This window comes from Elephantulus edwardii, unplaced genomic scaffold (genome assembly GCF_000299155.1).
Source record: "Elephantulus edwardii isolate Elephantulus edwardi_28Jun2011 unplaced genomic scaffold, EleEdw1.0 scaffold00155, whole genome shotgun sequence".
NCBI classification, from domain to species: Eukaryota; Metazoa; Chordata; class Mammalia; order Macroscelidea; family Macroscelididae; genus Elephantulus; species Elephantulus edwardii.
The window spans coordinates 7,129,462-7,140,426 of record NW_006399905.1 but is presented as its reverse complement, the minus strand read 5'-3'; the positions used below and the strand labels follow the sequence as shown (position 1 = coordinate 7,140,426).

At 37.0% G+C, this 10,965-nt stretch overlaps 1 protein-coding gene across 1 annotated transcript in view; it reads right to left on the bottom strand.

Moving 5' to 3' along the window:
- OSBPL1A (oxysterol binding protein-like 1A) overlaps positions 1-10,965 on the bottom strand; it is a 300,437-nt gene that overhangs the window by 202,423 nt on the left and 87,049 nt on the right. Inside the window, exon 14 of the mRNA XM_006895041.1 lies at positions 2,125-2,206. Coding sequence (XP_006895103.1) covers positions 2,125-2,206 — 82 coding nt within the window. The remainder of the gene's footprint in view (positions 1-2,124; positions 2,207-10,965) is intronic.

Genomic DNA, 10,965 nt, shown 5'->3' with positions numbered 1-10,965 from the left:
ATTTATATATATATTTATTAAAGGATTGTGCTGCTGACACAAAAGTAAGTGGTTCAAATCCAGCAGCTGTTCTACAGGATAAAGATGGGCAATCTCCACATGTGTGATTTACTGCCTCTGAAAACCCACAGGAGGGCCAGCTATTAGTCAGTTCTGACCCCATGGTATGCCACAACAACAATATATATAAATATATTCTGTCATTCTTCCAGATAAAAATCAAGTTTAAATTTCACTCTTGAAAGTGAAAGCATTTCAGAAGACATTTCTGACCCAAAAACATAACATAGGATCTAAGGCAAATAGATTCACTGGGAGCATGTAAGGGAATAGTTGAAAATAAAGCTGAGAAATTGGCTGTGATCAAACTATATAAGTATTTAAAAGCCAGGATAAGGAATTTGCATTTTATCCTATAAATGTAAAGGTACATTTAAAAATATATGTGATTATAAGCTAGTCTATAAAATTAATCTGGAAGCAAGAATGCAGTGTTTCACAGAATTCCAGTTTGAAGGGTTCCTTAGTCATCCTACTCAATTTTTTCCAAGGAAAGAATGCAGGGACAGAACCAAAGGGGAGGGAGATGAAAGGAAAGCTCCTGCAGTAAGTTGGATGCAGGGGACACAGAGCAGCACCAGGCTGGCAGAAGCTGGTGAAAAAGAGAGCATGGTCTTCAAGTCAATGATAAGATTTATACAAAAATTAAGACTGCAATTACAACCGTAATATCGGAATTAAAATACTCTAGTTTTTCATCTTGAAAACTCATTACTAATTTAGTTTGGAGCAAAGCATGTTCATCAGTCTTCTTGAAGACAACATACGATGCAAGGTTATTCGAACTATGCTATATAACCTGCTCAGTCATTGTTAACAATATATTAAATTTAACAATACAGACATAAATGGTATCACTGAGTGACATCCCCCATATTCTGAATAAAGAGACATGACCCAAGGTTTACAAAAACAAACAATTTAACTTGGTGTGCAGTTCTGATATAATCCCTTGTTTTAATGCACTTTAAGTGAATTAATCTTTACATTTCTCTGGCCCGTATCAACTCTTTTAAAATTTGTCAATATGTCTTCTTACTTTTTGGAAGATGGTGTCTTAATACTATATGATGCTGGTGATTGTACAACTCTGCCTACCAAAACAAAACTGAATTGTATACTTTTAAATGACTGAATGTATACAAGTCTGATTTGAAAAATAGTAAAATTTCTACTGAGGACAATCAGAACTGTTGTCTTTTTCAAAAATGGCAGATACAAATAGATGTATGGTTAACTGAAGTAAAAGAATGTTTGAGCTACATTTGGACAGACATGGAATTCTGATGCTCAGTTTATGCTAATATTAGCATTTCTTCATACTCCCTGAGCGGTTATAAAGTGAACCTAGGAGTCCACTCAGGGAGACGAGCTCATGATTACAGCTGAGAGTTAATCATAAATTCACAGAGAACAAATTCAATTATATGTTAGTGGACACATTTATATTCATATCATGACTAAGCCTAACATTTAACATGTGATAATTTTTAAATTTATAAAGTAATAAGCAGTTTTTCCTTAATACCTGATTTCTATTCTCGGGAGTATTTAGAGACAACCCTAATGGAATGTTATTACTGAATGTTACTAAAAAGTTATTACTGAAGACAAGTTCATAGATGCAGTCACAGACTTATGAAAGGCCTAGCAAGACCAGCGAAAAATTAGCCCCTTCTTTTTACAGATGGAGAAATCAAGGCTCAGAGAAAGTAAACAGGTAGGAAGTCATAGGTATTAAGTGGCAGAGCAAGGGTTAAATCCAAGTTGTCAGAATGCAACAGCAGAGTTCTTATTAACTAGTTAAAACGAATTTACAAGCCCAAATATGTCAACTTTACAAGCTTTTTTTCTTAAAAGAATAAACTTATGTATAACCTATAAAGCAGGTCTCAGGAAGAAGCAGTTTTAAACAGCATTTTTTAAAATTCCAAAATAGTTCTGTGAAATTAAATTACAAATCCAAAACTAAAATTATCTAAATTATGTAACTAAGAAATATGACAATGGGGTTTAGTAAACATGTTTTTTTCTTTCTATAGTCCATGAGTCTGTTTGTTTTACCTTTAGCCATGTCACACTCCTTAATCATTGTCAAAAAGTTGGAAATTTCTCTATCTAGTCTCTGTTGGCATATTTGTGCTTTCTGAAAGGAAAAAAAATAGATAAAATTAAAATAGATTCCATCTGCATTAAAATTTCTAGCAAAACTTTAAGTCTGTGGATTAATACATTAAAAATGGACTTTTATAAGCCATAGAGGAAAACAAAACACGTTTCCCTAAGAAAATGAATTTAGTTAATAATTTAGTTTATAAGATAAAAATCTCTCAACAATTTCAAACACACTCAATATCTGTGGTGCACAGGTGGCACAATTTCATTAATTACTGTTAATATCTTACTGTGTCATATATGTATATCTGAACAGTTATATTTCTCTAATATTTTATAAACCTTTGCAAGGGGCCTAATTTCACCCAGAGTTTATAGAATGTGTTCTTTAAGAAAACACCTTAAAAATGGTTTTTGTTAAAAACAGAACACATTTAAAAAAAAAAAAAAAACAGAACATACGGTCCAAACATTCAGAAGCCATGTACTGCTTTTACCACAGCAGTTTAAGTGTACATATGGCCCCATATAAGCAGACCAACAAGGAAAAAAAAGAAAATAAAAGCAGGATAGGCAGAAGGGAAGAGGAAGGAGGAAAATGTGCAACGATGAATGAATGAAAACCCAACCCTTCTGTCAATTTTCATTAAAATCACAATAAAAAGCCAATGATAGAAATGGTTCTTCCTTGTAATTCTACAGATTTTAAATTCTATAGGTTTCAAATCCTTAAAAGCAAAACATGAAATCTGAGTTTCCTGACGTAAGTCACATCTCACAGTATTATGGAATTGGAAGTTTGGAAAGAAGATATATTCATTTAATCATATTATCAATGTCAGTTTGAAGTTTTATTTATAGCTTCCCATTTAAAGAAGTGGGAAGAACAAGCAATAAAAATTAGAATTGTAAATTCAGTTGGTTATGGCAATAATTCAACACCAGATGCTATTGAATCAATTCTGACTCATGGTAGCCGGATGTATCAGAGTAGAACTGTCCTCTACAGGATTTATAAGAGCTGGTTTTTCAAAAGGAGATTTCCACATCTTTCTCCCAAGGTGCCCAGAGAATTGAACTTCTAACCTTTCAGTTAGCAGGCTAATGTATTGACCATATGCACAACTCAAAAGCTATAGAGCATACTTATTCTGAAGAACCCGACCTTATTCATCTTAGAACCACATTATTATAGGCAGAATGTATGTAATGCTTAACCTTATGAAACTTTCCTTCTTGGTACTTCAAATCTCAATTGGTCCATCACTAAACATTTTGCTCATGCAAAATTAGACCTAATTCTATGCACCAAAGTGTCACAGGTAAGCACTTTGCTCACTTTATAAATTTTTTAGTGCTTATCAAGCTCAGCTCAACCACAGCAGAATTATTCATAGAACCACATTAGAGATAGTCAATTTTCTCTGCAAACACTGTACTATCTCTTTGTTTTGAGAGCTTGAATGTAAAAATGTAGCTTACTTTTATTTATTTGGTGTTTACAGGGGGAGTTTTGTTTGGTTTTAGAGAGGGATGATGGCTACTCTAATAAAATACACCCCAGATAGGGAAATTGTGTTGTTGGAAACTTAAAAGTCATATCCTGAGAACACAGGTTGAAAGTAGGCAAAAATCTGGAGGCACTGAAAACATGCAGACCAAATGCATCTCTCATCATTTATTCATACAAAGTCATTCTTAGGCTATACATATTTAATACCCCTGCCATGTGCAATTCCACATGGCTGTTTTTTCTTTGCTATGGTGAAAGTTAGCTGGACATATGAAAGAAAGCACTAGCTTAATTGGTAGATTTTAGATCTGTAATATGTGTGATTGCTCCTGGGGGTTACAATCCAAGATGGGAAACACTCTCAACACATTGATGAATCCAATTTATCATCTGTCCTGGAGAGCATGAAATCACGTTACTCCTCAGAGGCAAGGATTCTGAAGCTCCATCTCTTAAACTTTGTGCATGTTGCCAGAAGGGAATAGTCCTTGGAGAAGGACATCATGCTTAAAAGGATGGTGGAACAGTACAAGAGAGGAAGACCCTAGATGGGATGGAGTGACACAGTCACTGGGGTAATAGGGATAGAAGTGTCAGAAATAGTGAGATAGACTCAGGATAGGGCAGGGTCCAGAGCTACTGTACACAGGGTTGCTGATTTGTAAGTGACTCAATGCCACATAACACGTAACAATATATCTATTTGATTCAACACTCCAACAAATCAAATTTATCTTCCCTTAGCATGCTATAGTTCCTGTTATGTGTATTTGAGTCACTTTCAACTCATTGCAACCTTATCTACAACAGCTCTGAACTCTGCTCTTTCTTGAGCTAATTTCACTGTCTGTGACATACCTAGCTCCTTTGCCCAAGTCAGTGAATCAATCCTTCTCATCGAGGGTCTTCCTCTCTTGCACTGCCCCTTCACCCTCCAAGCATGATGTCCCTTGGTCCCTCCTTGCACCATGCCCAAAGTATGTCAGACAAAGCTTCAGAATACTTCCCTTAGCATAAGTATCTGATATTTACATACATATATATATTTTAATTAATTTTAATAAACATTTACAGAGATTTTGGATTTCCATTCATTCATTGTTGCACTTTTCTCCCTGCCTATCCCTCTCCACCTGATATTTACTTTTTAAAACAGCTTCTTTGATAAATAACTTGTTTTAAATGGTACATAAGGGGTGTGTTGGAGAAGATTCAAACTACACCTATTCCTTACACATATACTATATAAACACTGGGTACAGTGTTTATCTCTTATATGTAATCTAATGCCACTAAATGTTATTAGGGCACTCTGGTGGTTTAGAAGTAAAGAGTTGCACTGCCAACCCAAAGATATGTCTTTCAAATCCACCAGCTGCTCTGTGGGAGAAAGATGTGTAATCTTCTCAAACCTGCTGGAGGGCCACCTATGAGTCAGTTCCAATCTGACAATACAGCAGCAACAACACACTCTCTACAAGAGTACTCACCACGAAAACGGAACTGCGGATTGCTACAACACTACAGCAAAGTGAAAGATGCAAACGAGAAAAAGAATTACCATATATATGAGTCTACTTAATAAATTCTGGATAGAATAGACAAAAGTGACTTATGACAGAAACAGACCAGTGGCTGCCTGGGAAGAAAGTAGAAGGCATTGTCTGGGAAGAGGGCCAAGGGAACTTTGTGAAGTTCTAAAACTGGCCTCTATCTAGTTAAGTGTGGGAGTTACACAGGCTATAAATACATCTGTCATAACATCAATCTGAACACCTAAAATAAATTCCTATTACTGTAAAAATGTGTGCCTCCACAATGTTGGTTTTAAAATAAAAAGACTGTAGAACCCTCGTAATTCTTCTCTTTGCAGAAAAGTCAGTATTGGGAGAACTGATTTCCCCATATTCAACCCTAAATCCTCCTAATTTGAGACAACCCTACACCCAGACAATCCTAACCCCACACCCTCCACTGGTCTTCAATCTAAATCAATCAATAGAACAGTTGGCCCCTGCTGAACATGATGGCTTTGCTTTGAAATTTTTCTAATGTCTTAGTTTATAATAGGCATTTATACAAAGTAAAATAAACTAAAAACACCACCTTGGAGATTTTGGGGTAAGATGGCTGACTAGACAGATGGCAGCTTAGACCATTTGCATTGAAGACACCAGGAAACAAAAATAACAGAGAGATAGATGATAAGTCTGGAACCCTAAGTTTAAAAAGAAAGACAAAGTTGCATTGCAAACACTGACTTCGAGAAAAAACAGAATGCAAACACTGAATAAGATGATGAACAGAACACAAAGGGCAGCAATTCTGACCACTATGTGCACTGAGGGGAATGCAGGACTAAGGTGTCCACACCAGCTTTCATCCGATCACAGGAAAGATGTGACCTCTCCTGTTGTCTCTAATGCCATCCTGGGCATCATAGGAGTGGCTTTCCACTACCATCATCAACCACCAGGATCTTGGCAGAGATCCCTGGCTTGTATCAGCTCCAGCTGAAGCCAGGTCCATGCCATTTTGTATATGGCACCAGGAGCGGCCATGGCTTTCCACTTGAGAGTGTTTTACCAGGACCCTGAAGTTAGCCCTTAGATTAACGGAGGCATCTCTGACTGAGGCCTTGCTTCTCAATGGGCACCCTTGCCCCATATACTCCGGAGCACTTTACCCTTGGTAGAACACATCCTTGAGCATTTCAGGGCTTGGTGACTATCCCTTCATCTCTGACTAGGTACCCTTTCTGTACTCATCCCCTAGACTAGCAGAGCCACCAGATCCTCTGCAGCCGACTAAAACTGTCCCAGGAATGATGCGCCACTCCACAATGCCCTCTAGATCAGAAAACATCTTACCTGTGACCTGGCTCATGTCTGAGAGCCTCGATCACCAATCAGAGAAGCAGAAAACCCTCAAACTAACAGGCACCATCAACTTCAACCATCTGAACTGGCATATACACTGTTCCAAGCCAGACATCTTGGTTTTTATTTCCCATAGTTTTTTGTATTTATTTGTTTGTTGTTATATTTTGCTCTTGTGTGTGGCTCTTTGTTTACTTCCCCCCTGTCTTCCACTGTCCCTTTTGTCTGGGTTTATTTTCCTTACCCCTGGCCAGTCTGTACCTCATTATTCTGGTTCCCTTTGATTTTGCACCCCTCTCAGTTTTGGTTTTCCTGCGTTTTATTACTTTCTAATCTTCTTCTTCTTGTTGTTGTTGTTTTAATTTGGGGGTTTTGTTTGTTGGTTTGTTTTTTTTAATGCTACTTTGTTTCTTTTTTTTCTTTGTCCCAAATGACAACAGAGAGCAACAGTATTCAGTCATGCACATATCTTCTGCAGCTTCACCCATCAGGCAAGAGTAAAGACCAGCTCTTGTTCCATTGAACCGATAAAAGAGCATCATCAAAAGCAGACCAGCATTGCCTCATAACTCTACACAAATGGGCAACAGAGAACTGTATACACGCCACCATCCTCTCTCATATGCAACAGGACATGAAACGTTAAGAATTACTGAACCAACAAGTCATGTAACATACTCAACATGGCCCCATGAGGTGTATAAAAAAAGGAGCACAGCAATGACAACAACACTACAGTGTCTCAGAGGCAGCAGGCAACGTTAAATGAGTTCAAATCCACAGGACAAAAAGAACAAAAAGGTGATGAAAATAAAGAATAAGAAAACCTTGCAGAGGAATAACTGCTATGGGAACTTTTCAAAAGGATGGCAGTGCATTCAATGAGGAAAAAATAAACACATTAAGCTGAGAAGAATTAAAAAAAAAAAAAACCCAATACAAGGCTCAATAGAAAAAAAAATGTATAATGAGAAGTAATATAAAACTAGCAAACTGTGGAAAGCGATGTGGTGCTTTCTCAAAAAGTTGCAAATAGAGATACCATTTGACCCAGCAATTCCACTACTGGGAATATACCCTAAAGCGACCATAAATTGCACCCAAGTAGATATATGCATACCCATGTTTATTGCGGCTTTGTTTACAATAGCAAGGAGTTGGAAACAACCCAAATGCCCATCAACAAACAAGTGGGTAGAGAAGCTGTGGTATATTTGCATAATGGAATATTATGCTGCATTGAAAAACAAGGAACTCATGCAATATTATTCAAAATGGGTGACCCTGGAGGACATTATGCTGAGTGAGGTATCTCAGTCACAGAGGGACAAATGCTATATGTTGCCACTGTTGTAGAACGAGGCTGACATCGGGATGGGGATAAGACTAAGAAAAACTGGATGAAATATGTTTACGGCATTGAAGTCTTTGGGGGAGAGAATATTTTATATTTTAGGGCATTATGTTTATCGTAAGAGTACGGAATGAGGGTTGCAGAGTGGATTATATTTGGGGATTGGGGGATGTGTGTGGGGGATTACGTACCAATGAGGGAGTTTTTCTTTTGCATTTGAAGGAGAGGAGCAAATGGGGGGTGGGGGGTGGGGGGGGGCGGGGAGAGGGGTGCAACAATGAATGAATGGCATTCCAAAATCTCTGTAGATGTTCACTGAAATGAAAAATAAAGAAATTAAATGAAAAAAACTAGCAAACTGAAATTAGAATTATTAAGACTAAAATTGCAGAAATAGATTAAGATATTGTAAGGCAAAAAAGCGGAACTGAAGAAGTGAAAAAAAGTATTAGTGAACTGAAAGATAAATCCCTCTAAACAAATCTATTAGGGGACCATCTGAATGAAAAAAAAAAAAGAAAAAGAAAACAGAGAAAGTGTAAGAATAATGAAGGACAGAATTAAGTAGCATAACTCAAGTGTGACTGGAATTCCAAATGAGGAAGATACCAACAAAAGCAGAAGAAATGACTTAAGATTTACTTGTATAAAAGTATCTTAACATTAAGAAAAATTATATTTTCATATATATACAAACACTCAAAAAGTTGAGTGAACCTGAAACAGGGCAGATCCCCAAAGAGAAATATCAAGACATATCATAATGAAATTTTCCACAAGTAGAGACAAAGAAAGAATAGTGGAAGCAGTTTTGGGAAAGAAAGAGTTGGCTACAATCGGGAACCAGTAAAATAAAGCTCTCAGTGCAGAATAGAAAACATGTAGATAAGAAGGCAATGCCATATATAAAACTGAAAGGAAAAATCGCTAGCTTAGAATTTATTATTCAGAGAAATGCCTACTCAAATTTGAAGGTGAAATCAGGACGTTTCCCAGGAAAGCGAAACTAATGGAATCTACTAGATAAAACCCACAAAAATATCAAAAGTTCATTAGGAACCAAAAAAAGACAGAAAACAACCCACCACAATATCACTTAGAAACTGGCCCAGACTCAGAAGTAAATATACAAGTACACACAAAATATTGTAAAAATGTTCTTCTTTTATCCATAATTTTCCAAAGTCTGTTATTTCAGAAGTTACCTGATAGTGACTTCTCCTGATGGACTTCATCTGATGGATTACACAGTAATCTGATTGACCACACATATGTAAGGGAATGTTAGTTGCCAAGTGGTAAAAATTTGCACTGCTAACCCAAAGATATGGGGTTCAAATCCACCAACTACTCCAAGAAAGAAAAATGAACAACCTCTTCCCTGTGATATACAGCCTCTAAAAACACACTGAGGGTCAGCTTTGAGTCAGTTATGACTTGATGAAAAGAGACAGTGGAGAAGTTCACTATAAGCAATGAGAACAAGGCCAGGGAACAACTGTAGGAACAGATCATCAACTGCTTATATGCAAGTTCAAATTTAAAGTTAAAAAAATAAAAACATGCCCACAAAAACCAAAATATGACTCTGAGTCTATTCAAAGTGAATTTAAAAACAATCTCAATGCAAATGAAAACCACGATGAGATACCACCTCACAACAAGTAATAAATGTTGGAGAGGATGTGGCGACATAGGAACTCTTATATACTGTTGGTGGGATTGTAAAATGGTACAACATCTCTGGAAGGAAGTTTGGTGTTTCCTCAGAAAGCTCAAAATAGACCCATTATGAGTCAGGTATTCCACTTCTTGGAATATACACCGAGAAAATGAGAACTGAGGCACAAAAGGAGACTTGTATACCAATGTTCATAGCAATGTTATTCTCCTTCACAAGAACATGGAAACAGCCCAGATGTCCAACCACAATCAAATGCATTGAGAAATTATGGTACATTCACATGATGAAATACTCCGTAGCACACAGGAGCAATGATTGTGGAACAAACCACCAACTACTCATATGCAAGTTCAAGCTGAAGCTGAGGAAAATTAAACCGAATCCACGAGAACCAAAATACACCTTTGAGCATATCCCACCTGAATTTCAGAGCCATCTCAAGAACAGGTTTGAGGCCTTGAACACGAATGAGCAAAGACCAGATGAGTTGTGGGAGGATATCAAGGGTATCATCCAGGAAGAGTGCAAACGTTCATTGCAAAAACAGAAGAGAAAGAAATGACCAAAATGGATGTCAGAAGAAACTCTGAAGATTGCACTGGAGTGTAGAGAAGCCAAAGCACAAGGAAGAATTCAAGATACTAAAGAGCTGAACAGAAGATTTCTTTTTTTTTTTTTTTTTAGAGGGCCAACTCGAAAGAAGATTTCAAAAGGCAGTGCGGGATGACAAAGTAAAATATTACAATGAAATGTGCAAGGAGTTGGAGTCAGAAAACCAAAAGGGTCGAATTCGCTCAGCATTTCTTAAGTTCAAGGAACTAAAGAACAAATTCAAACTTCAAGTTGCTATAATCAAGGATGCTTTCAGCAGAATGTTAAATGATTCAGGAAGTATCAAAAGAAGATGGAAAGAATATATTGAGTCATTGTATCAAAAGGAATTAGCAGACAGAAGAATTTAATGAAACAACATATGAGCAAGAGCCTATGGTAATGAAGGAAGAAGTTTCAAGCTGCTTTGAAAAAAATAGCAAAAAATAAGGCCCCAGGAATAGATGGTATACCAATTGACATATTTCACTTAACAGATGCTGCCCTGGATGTGCTCACCAAGTTGTGCCAAGAAATCTGGAGAACCACCACTTGGCCAACTGACTAGAAGAGATCGATATTTGTTCCCATTCCAATGAAAGGTGACCCAACAGAGTATGGAAACTATTGAACAATATCGTTGATTTCACATGTAAGAAAGATTCTGCTGAAGATTATCCAAAAGTGACTGGAACAGCACATCAGTAAAGAACTGCCAGAAGTCCAGGCTGGGTTTAGAAGGGGTCGTGGTACTAGGGATATTGTAGCT